General features: G+C 41.6%; 1 protein-coding gene across 2 annotated transcripts in view; it reads right to left on the reverse strand.

Annotated features, from left to right (window-relative positions):
- Positions 1–16,657, reverse strand: part of large1 (LARGE xylosyl- and glucuronyltransferase 1) — a 218,281-nt gene that overhangs the window by 71,703 nt on the left and 129,921 nt on the right. For both annotated transcript variants that reach the window (XM_061960698.2, XM_061960697.2), the window contains exons 3-4: positions 12,556–12,854; positions 6,833–6,915 (exon numbers count right to left, since the gene is read on the reverse strand). In XM_061960698.2, coding sequence (XP_061816682.1) covers positions 6,833–6,915; positions 12,556–12,854 — 382 coding nt within the window. The remainder of the gene's footprint in view (positions 1–6,832; positions 6,916–12,555; positions 12,855–16,657) is intronic.

Below are 16,657 nucleotides of genomic sequence, written 5' to 3' on the forward strand. Positions count from 1 at the left end.
CCACCACCATGCTTGACGGTATGAGTGGTGTTCCTGGGATTAAAGGCCTCACATTTTCTCCTCCAAACATATTGCTGGGTATTGTGGCCAAACAGCTCAATTTTTGTTTTATCTGACCACAGAAATTTTCTCCAGAAGGTCTTATCTTTGTCCATGTGGTGTCAGATGAAACAAAAATTCTAATATATATATATGTATATAGATATATATTCATTCATACTGTAACTACCTGCTGGTGTTAATGTGTATGTTAGTGTGTGATGATTTTTTTCCCCATGGTCTTCAACACACCTTGTTAGTGGCGAATGACGAAGTGTAATGTAGCGTTGGGTAGCAGACATAGACAGAACACCCAGGCCAATTTAGAGAAACCAGTTAATTGTTCATTTATTTCGTGGACCACAGACCTGGTGAGTAGAGTTGGGCATCGTGAACTGGGTCTTTCAATCCAACTTTCCCAGGATCGACCACATTTTTTCAATGTAGATTCCTATTTTCGATAATGTCGATAGGAAGAGTTAGCTACTACACAGGTGGTTAAAAGATAACCGCACCTCCGCACAGCGTGTACAGCTGCTCCCTCCAATAATCCTCCAATTCTTAAGTTCTATTATCACTGTAAGGACAGGACGAGACTAAACATGTAACACAGGGGAAGAGCAAGCAGGAGCAGGCAAGCTAATAGCTAAGCTAGCCACTAGACTCAACACAAGAAATAAGTGCTTAGTAAAGTTCAAGAAGTGTAGATGGAGGAGCGTTACAACAGAAAATAAGCTTATATTAACAGGAAATTAACAAGTAGAATAATAAGTGTTAAAGAGATGATAATACAACAAAAATTCTTAGCCAACCCTCCCGGATTTTTTGGGAGACTCCCGAAATTCAGCGCCTCTCCCGAAAACCTCCTGGGACAAATTTTCTCCCGAAAATCTCCCAAAATTCAGGCGGAGCTGGAGGCCACGCCCCCTCCAGCTCAATGCGGACCTGAGTGACGTGTCGACAGCCTGTTTTCACGTCCGCTTTCCCACAATATAAACAGCGTGCCTGCCCAATCATGCTATAACTGTAGAATGATCGAGGGCGAGTTCTTGGTTTCTTATGTGGGTTTATTGTTAGGCAGTTTCATTAACGTCCTCCCAGCGCGGTAACAACACACAACAACAGCAGTCACGTTTTTGTCTACCGTAAAGCAGTTTGTCTGCCGTAAACAGCAATGTTGTGACACTCTTAAACAGGACAATACTGCCATCTACTGTACATGCATATGTGACAATAACATCTACAGCTTTTAGAGAGTGCAGTGCACAACTGCGCACACAACAAGGAGACGAAGCAGAAGAACGAGGAAGATACAGCCAAGGCGACGCTGACGACGAGTAAAATGATGAAATACGCTTGTAAGTTCCAAGCTGCAGCTGTGATTGGACCTGGTTAGCCTCCGGGAAGAAGTAGTGGATTACCAAGTGCTTGGCAGTGAAGATCTTCCTCAGGAAGCAAAGATTGACCGGTTTTGGGCCATGCTAGGGAGAGATGGAAGATTCCAGACTCTAGTGCATTTGATGAAAGCACTTTTGTGCGTGCCACACAGCAATGCATCATCAGAGAGGGTGTTCAGCATGGTTAGAAAAATAGTGACAGAGAATAGAACAAGGATGGACAATTCAACCCTTAACTCAACAATGAGTAGGTGAGTGTTATGTGTGTGTATATGTGTAAATAAATGAACACTGAAATTCAAGTATTTCTCTTATTTATAGATATATATATATATATATATATATATATATATATATATATACATATAAAATAAATATACAGTATATATATATATAGCTAGAATTCACTGAAAGTCAAGTATTTCTTATATATATATACGTATATATATATATATATGAAATACTTGACTTGGTGAATTCTAGCTGGAAATGTACTCCTCCCCTCTTAACCACGCCCCCGCCCCAACCACGCTCCCCCCCTCCTCCTGAAATCGGAGGTCTCAAGGTTGGCAAGTATGATTCTTAGGTTGCTTGATTGCTGTCGGTAACAAGAAGACGGATCGATCCATACATTGGTAGTGTTAATACCAAGAGCAGTATAACTATACGATCTATACTGGAGCAATTAGGTCGATAGTTTTGTTTTCCCCCAAATCTTTTTTTCTTTTTCTTTTTGTTAATGTTTACACGCTCAGGATGTGAGGCCATGCCGGACACAGGAGGACTTTGAAGGCAAAAAACAAAAGATTTAAATGAGATGGTAGTTTTTGCTTTTGTTAAGTTATTGTGTTTTATTGACTTTGTTTCCATCAAACAACTAGATGTAGTAAAAGAAAATAAGGAACTAGTTACAATATTGTGTTGACATGGTTACGCTGTCAATAGCATTTACCATAAATACATTCCAAAAATTACGTCTGATCAGTATTAGCCAATTTCAATCATGGATGATCGGTATAGGACTCGGCAGCATAAAACACAGATTGGAAAATCTCTATCTCTAAGATATAAACAACAGGGTATGTGTTTTTTTTATGAGGTATTCAAAAATAAAGTTAAACTATTGTGAAAGTATATTCCTTTGGAAAGAAACTTCATGGCATGTATATTTAAGTTGAAAAGATTGATTATGGATATACTGCTCGAAAATAGCGTTGTAAGAATAGTATATTTTTGACCATTCCCCTTAAAAAGAATCAAAATCAAGAATGTTGGGAACTGGAATTAAAACGAGGAACGGAAATTAGATGCATACAGTTTTCCTGTATTTATTTCCTGTTTCCAAAATGAGGTCAGGGTTGTTTGGGCTTGTATAGTGAAATAATGTTTCACTATAATAGAATTGCCAGTGGAAACAAGGGCAGCAGTAGTCACTACAAATATAGGCAGCGATCCTTTGTGTTTATTTTTTCACATGGCTGGAATCACAATGGAGGACACCAGTTACGCAATTTGTTCTACTAACATGAAACCAATATTGACCCCTCGTAGGGGTGGAAGCGAAACATGATGTCAAACATTCTTATTTCTAACAACATCATAACGCAACAGCCAGTAGTTTCTGGACAAGTCAGAATAATTAAGTTAAAGTTAAATTTAAAGTACCGATGATTGTCACACACACTCGGTGTGGTGAAATTTGTCCTCTGCATTTCACCGATCCCTTTGTTCACCCCCTGGGAAGTGAGGGGAGCAGTGAGCAGCAGCGGTGGCCGCACAATCATTTTTGGTGATTCAACCCCCAATTCCAACCTTTGATGCTGAGTGCCAAGCAGGGAGGTTATGGGTCCCATTTTTATAGTCTTTGGTATACCGATCTCAGGCGGACACTCTAACCACTAGGCCACTGAGTAGTTGAGAAGTTCAGTTAAAAAACAGGCTATATAAATCACAGCTGTACAAATTAGTTAGGATAAATGACACGGTCAAGGTTTGTTTATAAAGCACCTTCAAACAACAGCTCAAGCTGCCACAAAGTGCTGTACAATTTTGATGAATAAATAAATAAAATAAAATAAATAAAAACATCTAACAGGTTTAAATATATATATAAAATAGACTGATAAAAGCAACTACAAACCTAAAAATATTTAAGATATAACAACAACAAAAAAATTAAATAAAGAAGTCTTGCTCAGCTTGTTTTTATCAGTCAGTCAGAATTGTTAAAACCATTAAAAATCAGTTCCCAGTGGCTTATTATATTTTTCGAAGTTTTTTTCAAAATTTTACCCATCACGCAATATCCCTAAAAAAAAGCTTCAAAGTGCCTGATTTTAACCACCCGCCCATTTTCCTGTGACGTCACATAGTGAAGCCAACACAAACAAACAGAACAGCAAGCTATAGCGACATTAGCTCGGATTCAGACTCGGATTTCAGCGGCATAAGCGATTCAACAGATTACGAATGTATTGAAACGGATGGTTGTAGTGTGGAGGCAGGTAGCGAAAACGAAATTGAAGAAGAAACTGAAGTTATTGAGCCATATCGGTTTGAACCGTATGCAAGCGAAACCGACGAAAACGACACGACAGCCAGCGACACGGGAGAAAGCGAGGACGAATTCGGCGATCGCCTTCTAACCAACGATTGGTATATTTGTTTGGCATTAAAGGAAACTAACAACTATGAACTAGGTTTACAGCATATGAAATACATTTGGCAACAACATGCACTTTGAGAGTGCAGACAGCCCAATTTTCATCAATTAATATATTCTGTAGACATACCCTCATGTCAGCAGGCCAGGGAAGCTAGGGTCGATATTCTTCTCTTGATCATCTTAGGGACGGTGTGAGCCAAGACATCCAGGGGGTTTAGCTCGCTTGTCTGCGGGAACAAACTGCCGCCATTGCTTGCTGTGCTACCGAGGTCCTTTGTCCCTGAATTGCTCACACACTCCGGCAGATTCAATGGGGGTCTGGCGGCAGATTTCTTTGACTTTATCTTTGGAAATGCATCTGCTTTGAGTGTCGCAGGATATCCACACATTCTTGCCATCTCTGTCGTAGCATAGCTTTCGTCGGTAAAGTGTGCGAAACAAACGTCCAATTTCTTGCCATTTACGCATCTTTGGGCCACTGGTGCAACTTGAATCCGTCCCTGTTCGTGTTGTTACACCCTCCGACAACACACCGACGAGGCATGATGTCTCCAAGGTACGGAAAACAGTCGAAAAAACGGAAAATAACAGAGCTGATTTGACTCGGTGTTTGAGAAAATGGCGGATTGCTTCCCGATGTGACGTCACATTGTGACGTCATCGCTCCGAGAGCGAATATTAGAAAGGCGTTTAATTCGCCAAAATTCACCCATTTAGAGTTCGGAAATCGGTTAAAAAATATATGGTCTTTTTTCTGCAACATCAAGGTATATATTGACGCTTACATAGGTCTGGTGATAATGTTCCCCTTTAAGAGCTGACAAGAAATATGGTAAATCAGGGAAATGATTCAAAACCTCTATGGGCAATGTAAACCCAATGTTTAATCAGATATTGACAATGAAGTAGGCTTGATAAACGCTGCAGTCCTCCTATAAAGACAGGCTCCTGTGGTGCTTGGCAATCAATGGTCTATCTCCTCCAACTCTTTCAGGTTCAGCACTACGTCACAACAACATGGCTGATCTCTCAGGGCTCTGTCTGCTCTAATATTTGTCACTCAGTGGCAAAACAACAGTGAGTCAACATTTAGAGCCCTCATTTGATTCAACATTGCCTTGAAGGCTCAGTATATTAGCCATGCTATTGGTTACCGGTCCTTTGCTAAATAAAAAAAAAAAAAAAAAAAAAGGTCATTCCTGTCAAAAGCCGGATTCATCATGCGCATTGAGCACAGAATAGTTCTGTTTGTCCTGCCAAAGTCATCTTCCATTAGCTTCAACTCAACGTCCCCTTTTTTTTTTAAAGGCCCAACTCATATTACCACATTCAAAGCGGTGCATCAATAAAAATCTGTAGCGACCTTGCCCGATTCGGCTAAATGTTCATCAAGTGCACCTCCAGTGTGACAACTGAACATACATTATTCTCTTCTCTCACTGCTTGTATGTGCATATATGTTGAAGCAGTGGACTGGAACAGGCTTTTATGGTTGTTTGGAGAACTCATTTAAGCCCAAATATTTAAGTCCGAATGTGGCTTGTTTTCACCTGCAACAGACCACCAAGCGCAGTCCTCACCCGCATCCGTGGCTTACACTAGGGAATAAATCAAAAGACTGCTGAAAGGAAATGCTTAGGACATTTGCTCCAATTATGAAAAGGGCTTGACCCAATTACTTAAATCTGCTCCGAAGAGGCCCCTTCACCCTACCTAGTCAACCTTGGTGTGTTTTAGCCACACCTGAGTGGCAATTCTCACACTAAAGCTAGTCTGGAGTGGTGGACCAAAATGCATTAAGACAGAGTGCAAGCACAGAGAAATTGAATAAACCTTGGACCAATAAGATGATTCCATAATGTAGTATCGGAGCACTACGGTATATAGAGCATGTTGCATACAGCAGCTACAGTACACGGAGTACTAATGTATCCAACTGGTGCAACACTGCAGACTTGCAACATCTTGATTGAATACAGGAGGTCCTCGGTCTACGGCGAGTTCCATTCCAAATGACGCCAATGTAAGATGAATTTTAGTGCAAGTCGGAACCTATACCTAAATTGTTCCAAAGTTTACACCAAACACCGCATTTGAATTGGATGCATAGTGGGGCTGTGGCTCCGGTCTGCAGCAAAACGACTCCGTTCTCTGCCACCCGTCAATCCCCACCAGCTGCGTCTGGGATGCGCACTTTGACCTGACGTTACCGACAAGTAAGGATGAGTACCAAATTCTTTAATAGGCACCAAACAAATTCAGTCAATACCACCGGGTATCGATTCACGTAAAATCAAACGCTGCCATATTTCGATATCTTTATTGCTTCTGACGATATGTTTGCAAACTCGGCAGCGGTTCAAACACTTGGCGAGGAAACAAGCACTTAAGCAGCAGTCAGAACGGACTAAGCCAAACTGCCCCTCGGTAATAATGCAATTTTCAATGCCAACAAAGCAGGTATTTATTAAAATGTATTTGTCAGGCTTTTTAAAGAAAATATATACATCATCGCTTATTAAAATTAATCACGACTTCATATATATGATGATATCATATTGGCCACCCCCACCACACCCCTAGCTCCGCCCCCACCGCCACATGTAGATTGGCAATCTGGGGAAAACCCTGATAGCATATCCAATACATATTATCTGGACCAATAGAAAGTGTTTTAAATGTAGATTAAAATCATTATAAGTCCCTTTTAAAAAAACAAATAAATGATTACCTGTGGAAAAGTACCGACTTTACCAGTGTGACCACATCTCGACTGGCGTTGTAGCCTGCACATACGATGGCAACATGGATGGTCTGTGGAAGCAAGAGAAATACCAAGACTAGATTAAACATCTCAAAAATAGTTTCTGCTGGGTTTTTTTTCTGGAAAAGTATCTAACCGTCTAAGAAGCAATAACCATGCTTTGCTCTCCACCCCTGTGCTCTATACACACCATCCATCCATCCATCTTCTTCCGCTTATCCGAGGTCGGGTCGCGGGGGCAGCAGCCTAAGCAGGGAAGCCCAGACTTCCCTCTCCCCAGCCACTTCGTCCAGCTCTTCCTGTGGGACCCCGAGGCGTTCCCAGGCCAGCCGGGAGACATAGTCTTCCCAACGTGTCCTGGGTCTTCCCCGCGGCCTCCTACCGGTCGGACGTGCCCTAAACACCTCCCTAGGGAGGCGTTCGGGTGGCATCCTGACCAGATGCCCGAACCACACACATTGTTAAATTAAGACTTGTTTTAGAGTAATTACACAAAAAAGTTTAGATACCGTCTACATGGGCATGCATGTTATATTTTTATCCATCGATTCATTCTCTACCAGTCTATCTGAGCTGCATTCGGGCGGCCGGCGGGGTACACCCTGGACAAGTCGCCACCTCATCACAGAGCCAACACTTATTAACTTGGTATTTTCTCTGATGATTGAAAAAAAGTGTTCAATCATTCAAAAGTGTTACTGGAAGTTATGTCGTCCATCCCACAAGAGTTTCAGTTCAATCTACATCAGGCCTGGGCATATTAAGGCCCGGGGGCCACATGCGGCCCGTTGAGCTTTTCAATCTGGCCCGCCGGACATTCCCAAATAATTTTTTTAGATCTTTAAGATGGAAACTGTAGCTGCCATTATGATGTGCACTCATGTTTTCTAATTACCGTAAGTCTTCAACTATACAAAGTATTTCAATGGTTGGAATCTGCGCTTATGGATGATATACTTGTTACTATGGTCATCTAATTAGTTACTATTGTCATCTAATTAATTACTATGGTCATCTACGTCACAGCAGCTCAGACGAGGCACCAAGCAGTGTGGGCGGGAAGCGTTTCCACAGACGCGGAAGGAGATTTTCACGACAAAGTTTTAAAGCTTAGTGATATATAGAATAGAATATAATAGAAAGTACTTTATTGATCCCTGGGGGAAATTCAGCAAATATCAAAGATATCAGATTGTAGGTGGGTTTATTTTGTACCCTTTGCGTTCATATTTCACTGTTTGTTGCGTTTCACTTGATTGTAAAATATGTGGATGGAGAGGGGGTGTGACGTTCATATTTTGTCAATATTCAGTGTTTTATCGTTCATAGAAAAATTTAAAAATTCCATTACGTTTTTTAAGGCGGTCTGTCATAACGTTTTTAAGCATTCAATCAGACATTATTGTGAGGTTTTGTATTAGTGTTCCTAAAAATAGATATACCGGCCCCCAGACACATTTATTTTTCTAAATGTGGCCCCCTGAGTCAAAATAATTGCCCAGGCCTGATCTACATGATTCCCGGGCGACCCCAAAAGCTGGTGGAGACATTTGGAGCCCACATTTTTAATAAAACATACCACTAAAATCTTTCTTTTTACAGTTGTACATTTCAGTCTTCAGTGTAGCATTCTTTAATTTAGATTAGTGGCAGACACAATTTGATGAGTAATTCTACTCTGGTTCACATGTGATGATGGCATAGTGTTATTTCCCCAGTATATAAGCTACTTCAGGGCTTGTGCTGATATTATAAATACTGTACAGCTTCAGATGCTATCTTGACATGTCAAAACTCGGCACATTTTATTTTCCGCCCTCGCAGCTTCCATTGTAATCTCCCTGCAGGGGTTGGGGCAGCCCGGTCAAACCTCCAAGTGAGCAGAGGTCATTTGCAAGCTCGGGTCGCCAGAGTCAGACTGCCCTGTTCAGATGTTCTTACTTCCAACTCAGAGGAAGCGTCGTCTTCTTTGTATTTTGCTTGCTTTTGAACAGTGCTTTGCCAGAAAGCGCATGAGTGACAAGTGGCGTGTGAGAGTAGGAGGTGGTGATAAGACACCATCTAACGGCATATCCTTTTTAGCGTTACACACACCCACGACTGTGAAAATACAAGGTGTGCAATGCTTGGAAAAATGTGTTGGAGGGAAATCTGCTCATAACCGGCAGTTATTCCAGGCAAAAACAAAATAAGCCTTAAAGCAATGTATCATCTTGCTATATCGTTTATGTGCTTTTACACAGCTTGTTAGTATTTCTTCAGTTTTTAAACAAATACATTGAATAACAAAAATAACACTGTTAACTGTCAAATAGGGATGGGCGATATGGTCTAAAATCTTAATCGCAATATTTATAGCAGCCTCTTGTTATGATATACATGACAAAATATTATTTGGCATATATATGACAATTGAACTACTCTATTACAAAAATGAGTCAAAACGTCTCCTTGTGTAGCTGCTGACATGTGCCGTAAAATATTGCATCATTTCCAGTTGGATTATTTTCTCAAAACGATTTTCAATCTACTTGCTAATTTACTGTTATTAGCTGGTTACTTTATGTTGTAACATTGTATCTACACTTCTGTTAAAATGTAATAAGCACTTATTCTTCTTTAGTTACAATTGCTGTATACTCGAATGCAGGGGTGTCCACACTTTTTGACTTCGGGGCCGCATTGGGCTAAAAAAAATTGTCCGGGGTCCGAATGCCGACTGCATGCAAAGTAACACATATATATATATATATATATATATATATATATATATATATATATATATATGTGTTTACATATTATACTAATATAGAATAGATGTTTAGTTAATCACTATTATATTGATATGATATTAAAGTTCAACTCCTACCTTGTTTACTTCCGTGACAACCTCTTTAAAGCGTTGTAATCACTCAGCAATATCAAGCAGCTAAAAGTCAAACATGGTTAAGTGTGGAGAGAGTGTTTTGCATTTTTCCCATCATGCTTTGCATTGGATTTAAATGAGTGTAATTTCAAATTTTTTATGGTGATGGGATATTTAAAAAAAAAAAAAATCTACAGGTTGTGTTATTTGTGACTATGTGTGTTGACTTTTTGTGCTGGTTGAATTTTTTTTTTCTGCACCATGACTCGAAAAGTTGTTTGGATTGGGTCATATAAGTAATTGATGTGCTTATGCAGTCAAGAAAGTAAACACCATGGTCACTGACCAAAGTTTGTAACATTCTCGACAAGATGGTGACAATTTGCTACCTGTCGGAACCCTGGGTATTCAAATATACTATTAAAACACACCCACGGCGAGGTTGCTTATTGGAATTGAACTTGTGCCGCGTCTTGCATGCGGGCCGGGGTTTGAACACCCCTGCTCTAATGTTATTTTAATTTAAGTGTCCAGTGTTTTACCTAGTGCCCTTCAATGACACGTCTTTATTTTGAGTATTTCTGTTCCCTTATATCATAAATGGTGGTGGTTATCTCATTTAATTGCTATGAAGAGATGGCGATGCACTTGATTACGCTGCATGTGTGAGGGTGAGCACATTTGTGTCGGTGTTCGCGGATCGATTGCATTAGTTGGCAACGTGCTTGTGTCAGAGTTTGTGAGCCCCTCATGACGCACAAACAACCCACCAAGCCATATTGCTGATGTCAGTTTGTTTGAAGGGGACTTTGTTTACATTAACTGATGCAATGACACGCAGGCACGAGACAGTTTACGGGACAGCACGTCACACTGTCGTGACTGCGGACTTACATATTCTGGCAAACTGCTTGGTCCCCCCTCCTCCATTTACATATGCAGAGAAATCAGACTGTCATTAATCTTTGAAACAATCTGAGTGTGCCACATTTAGAGTGCCAAGCAGTGCTTATAGAGAAGTCTTATCAACATGACAGCGGAAGACCAGGCTCAGGATAGCCGGTAAACGCCATATTAACCTTAATTGTTTGGCTAGACTTACCGTAGGAGTGTGGTGTGTTCAGTGGCAGTCTGAAAACACGGACTCCGAGGCTCTCATTAACTATAATTGGGCTATTACAGTATGCTTCTACTTAATTTGGCTCTATTTTGCAGCTTGAGTCACCACATGTATGACGTGCCAAAACCGAAACATACTTTTGTGAACATTTTTGCCTGAAACCAGGGCGTACGAAAACCAAGGTACACTATATTGCCAAAAGTATTTGGCCACCTGCCTTGAGTCACATATGAACTTGAAGTGCCATCCCATTCCTAACCCATAGGGTTCAAGTTGATGTTGGTCCACCTTTTGCAGCTAGTACAGCTTCAACTCTTCTGGGAAGGCTGTATACAAGGTTGCGGAGTGTATTTATAGGAATTTTCCACCATTCTTCCAAAAGCGCATTGGTGAGGTCACACACTGATGTTGGTCGAGAAGGCCTGGCTCTCAGTCTCAGTTCTAATTCATTCCAAATGTGATTCTATGGGGTTCAGGTCAGGACTCTGTGCAGGCCAGTCAAGTTCATCCACACCAGACTCTGTGATCCATGTCTTTATGGACCTTGCTTTGTGCACTGGTGCACAGTCATGTTGGAAGAGGAAGGGGCCCACTCCAAACTGTTCCCACAAGGTTGGGAGCATGGAATTGTCCAAAATGTCTTGGTATCTTGGAGCATTCAAAAGTTCCTTTCACTGGAACCAAGGGGCCAAGCCCAACTCCTGAAAAACAACCCCACACCATAATTCCTCCTCCACCAAATTTCACACTCGGCACAATGCAGTCCGAAATGTATGGTTCTTCTGGCAACCTCCAAACCCATACTCGTCCATCAGATTGCCAGATGGAAAAGCGTGATTCATCACTCCAGAGAACGCATCTCCGCTGCTCTAATTGGGCTAATTGGAAGGTCACGTGAAGTTTGAAGCTCTGTAGCAACTGACTGTGCAGAAAGTCTTTGCACTATGCGCTTCAGCATCCGCTGACCCCTCTCTGTCAGTTTACGTGGCCTACCACTTGGTGGCTGAGTTGCTGTTGTTCCCAAACTCTTTCATTTTCTTATAATAAAGCCGACAGTTGACTTTGGAATATTTAGGAGCGAGGACATTTTACGACTGGATTTGTTGCACAGGTGGCATCCTATGACAGTTCCACACTGGAAATCACTGAGCTCCAGAGAGCGGGCCCATTCTTTCATAAATGTTTGTAGAACCAGTCTCCATGGCTAAGTGCTTGATTTTATACACCAAGTGATTAGGGCACCTGATTCTCATCATTTGGATGGGTGGCTAAATACTTTTGGCAATATAGTGTATCATTGTATATAGAGACCTTGTTAATACTGTTCTTCACATGAACCATGTTGTAAAAAACTAATTTGACACTTTTCTGCTTTTTAGTCTGTTTCACTCCAGGACATTGATTTATTAAGTGATCCAACTACACTATCTTCATTCTGGTCATCCAGCCGGCTCCCACTGAGCTAAATTGTGCTGTGGTGTTTTGAGAACACTATCAGATCACAGCATGGCCGTGTCTCATATTCACATTACAGCAACCACTGGATACGTTTACCAGCACCATCTCGATTGAGAGATTACTGTAGATAAATAGGGGAATACAAAATCAATACCTAATCTCAAAATAATGACACTGCTGGAGGTGGAATTCAAAGCATTATTACAACAGAATTTACTGCAAGACTGATCAGTTTGTATGCCCCACCTCACACTTCTCCACGACTGGATGTTGGACACAGTCTGAACTGTTTCCCGCTGCAGCAGCTTTCTGGACCTCGTTGTCACCGGTGCCTTCCTCTGAGTGGGTTTTGCTTTGGTTGCCATGGTGGCCGCCGTATGGAAGGTGTGCCGACGGGCTCCTGGGGGGCCGGCTAAGTTCCCGGCGCAGCGCCCGGTTCTCCTCTTCCACCGCCCGCACCCGAGACTCCAACGCTTGTCGCTCGCCGACATCTCCTACATGTGTGGATGACTGGATTTCCAACGGGGAAAGGGGGAGGGGCTTCACTGTGGGGTTGAGACAAAAAGGAAGAACTTGAATTACATTATTTTATAGTTAAAGCTAAGATATGGATCTTTTGTTCGGATAGCTTAGTATTTACTAACCTACATTTAACTGGTTTCATCATTTTATTGTACAAAATATATCAATGATTTTTTTCTGTATGTGGTGGAAATAATGTGGGCACCTCTGATTTATACAAACAGTCACATTTGAAGAAGTTAAACAGAGCTATACACAAATGAAATATAAAAAACTCATATTGATCAACAAACAATTTATACTTTGTATACAGTAGTAATGAGTCAAACGATACTGAAGCGTTGATGAATTACAAAACAAGGAGTGATACGGTGTCCTTCAATGCCTTCAAGTGCCCTTTTTTGGGGGAATTTGGCCTATCGTTCACAATCAGAATGAGAGACAAGAAGACAGGTGGATTTTTTTTCATGCCTGGTGTATGCTCTCGCGTCATGTAACATGCATAGGTGACACCGTCTTGTCCCCTTCCCCTGCGTAGTTTCCCCGCAAGGCTTAGTGCACCACCTAAAAATCATAAATTCGGGTCGTCTGCGACGCAGAGCGCAGAGCTGTGATTGGTCAGTTTTGGCCAGGGAGGGTCCCTCAACAAAGGCGAGCAGACTTTGTGCTTGAAATGCACAAATTATTGTATTAAAAAACAACAACAGTGATTAAACATTTGCATGAAAACTGATATTGTGTACTTAATAACTTAGTGCCGTTTAAACATAATTACTAAATGTGTCGTTTTTCAGCTTATTGTGTTGTTGCGTTCAGAAGAAGTCACAAAATACGGCACTCTTTTTAACTTTTATTGGCAATCTTGTGCTAAAAACAGGTTCAATTCAGACACATTCTATCTTGTGCACACACAACAGTATTTTCCGTCAATAATCTTTCAGGCACAGTATATTTACAAACATATGAACTCTGAAATGACCATATACATTAACACCAACATGCTGTTACAACACTGTAGTTATTTAACAGTTTTGTTAATTTACAATTCCATGTCTTGTCCCATGTCCCAAATGGCCAAATAGCGTTGCAAAAATTAATAGCGTCCTCTGTTGCGACTCGTTCAGAAGTTGCAGTCCATTTCACAAAGGTATTTTCCTCTGGTTTATAAGTAAAACGTCCATTAAAAGTAAACTGATCATTCAAAATGATTAGTTCCTGTGTAGACAAAGATGTCCATGTTGTGGCTGTCTTCACAAAAATGAAATGCAGTACAACGACAGCTGCTGTTGCTTCTTCTGTAGACACTGCCTCTCAGTGTTTGAAAAAAAAAAAATTACTGCAGAATGTTTGTGATGACAAGCAAAAAAACTAAATAGCTGTGAGAGGGAAACAAAGGTATTCTACTTACTCCCACAAAATGTACCAAAAGAGAAACAAAACCCTGGCCCTAAAACCTGGTACAGACCTTAGCGTGGGTTACCTGTACTGTTGCACCTCGAGCCAACACAAATATAGATATATGAACAAAATTACAGTTGTCAACTGTTAGCATATATTACCTCAATCAAACATGGTGGAAATGTTTGTTACAAGATACTGCAGTAGTAAACAGTAGGGATACGGTACTCGGTATAATTCTGCACGGAACAATCCTCTTTAATAATAATAAAATAAAAATTGTGATATTAATCGAAATCGAATGATATGAAAAAACTAGTCGTGATCATTATTTTGCCATATTTCTCAGCCCTACAATAATACTACTATAGTATCGCTAAATTATGTCCAATTTTGTTCACCTGCGAAGCTTAGATCATTGTTCATGTGTCCGTTACGTCTTGTCTCGATTACTGTAATGTATTATTTTCGAGTCTTCCTATATCTAGCATTAAAAGATTACATTTGGTAAAAAAATACGGCCTGCTAGACTTCTGACAAGAATAAGAAAGTTTGATCATATTACGCCTATACTGCATACTTGCCAACCTTGAGACCTCCGATTTCGGGAGGTGGGGGTGGGCGTGGTCAAAAGGGGAGGAGTATATTTACAGCTAGAATTCACCAAGTCAAGTATTTCACACATATATATATATATATATATATATATATATATAAGAAATACTTGACGTTCAGTGAATTCTAGCTATATATATTAGAGATGCGCGGTTTGCGGGCACAACCGCGGAGTCCGCGGATTATCCGCGGATCGGGCGGATGAAATTTAAAAAAATTAGATTTTATCCGCGGGTCGGGTCGGGTCGGGTCGGGCGGTTGAAATTAAAAAAAATTAGATTTTAAATAGATTCAGGCGGGTGGCAGTTAAACCAATTCGGAAATATATATACATAGTTAAATGTTGTTACCCACATACGAAAAACGAGCAGGCACCTGCTGCATATGCCACAACAGAAGAAAAAAAAAAAAAGAGATGGACACTTTTATGGAGCGGAGAAGGCCCCCGACGCCTCGCCGGGATCCGGGACCGAGGCCCCTTCCCCCGAGAGGGCCCCACCGGGAGCCGTAGCTGAGGCGATCCGCGAGAAGGGCCCGACGCACGTCCAGGGTCACCACCGCGCCCAGCGCACCGACACCCCGCCTCGTCCGCCTTCGCCGCGGCCGGCGTCACACGCAGCAGGTAAGCAGCTTACCTGCCCGCCACCCCCGTGGCCGGGGGCTCGTAACAGGGGTCACTCCGCGCGCTCCGCCCGCGCAGCTTACCTGCCCGCCACCCCTGTTGCCGGGGGCGCGTAACAGGGGTCACTCCGCGCGCAGTGCGCTCACGAAAGGGGTGGGGCTCACCCTGGTTGATATAGACAGCAGCTAGGACGGTGGCCATGGAAGTTGGAAACCGCTAAGGAGTGTGTAACAACCCACCTGCCGAATCAACTAGCCCTGAAAATGGATGGCGCTGGAGCGTCGGGCCCATATACCTGGCCGTCGCCGGCAGCGAGACGTGCTTGGAGGTGCGCTCAACGCGGCTCCCATATGATTGCGCACTGGTGTGCGTCTGGGTCGTGACAGCGTGGCACGCGAATGTCTGTGCTGCATTGGATCAGTCTCCTTTCTTTAACAGGCAAAAGCTTTATAACCTCACTAATGCCTTGCATCGATATATAACAACGGGCGGGTGCGGGCGGATGCGGTTCTGATCAAATGTTAGATCGGGTGGATTGCGGATGGTTGACGACTTTCTGATGCGGTTGCGGATGAAATAATTGCCTATCCGCGCATCTCTAATATATATATATATATATATATACATATATACATATATTTTATTATATATATATGTTATTATATATATATATATATATATATATATATATATATATATATATATATATATAATAAATACTTGAATTTCAGTGTTCATTTATTTACACATATACACACACATAACACTCATCCACTCATTGTTGAGTTAAGGGTTGAATTGTCCATCCTTGTTCTATTCTCTGTCACTATTTTTCGAACCATGCTGAACACCCTCTCTGATGATGCATTGATGTGTGGCACGCACAAAAGTGCTTTCATCAAATGCACTAGATGGCAGTGTTGTCCTGTTTAAGAGTGTCACAACATTGCTGTTTACGACAAGACAAACTGCTTTACGGTATACAAAAAAGTGACTGCTGTTGTTGTGTGTTGTTGCCACGCTGGGAGGACGTGAATTAAACTGCCTAACAATAAACCCACATAAGAAACCAAGAACTCGCCCTCCATCATTCTATAGTTATAACGTGATTGGGCAGGTACGCTTTTTTATATTGTGGAGGACCTGAGTCCGCCTGAATTTCGGGAGATTTTCGGGAGAAAATTTGTCCCG

Source organism: Nerophis lumbriciformis, linkage group LG05 (assembly GCF_033978685.3).
Source record: "Nerophis lumbriciformis linkage group LG05, RoL_Nlum_v2.1, whole genome shotgun sequence".
Taxonomy (NCBI): Eukaryota; Metazoa; Chordata; class Actinopteri; order Syngnathiformes; family Syngnathidae; genus Nerophis; species Nerophis lumbriciformis.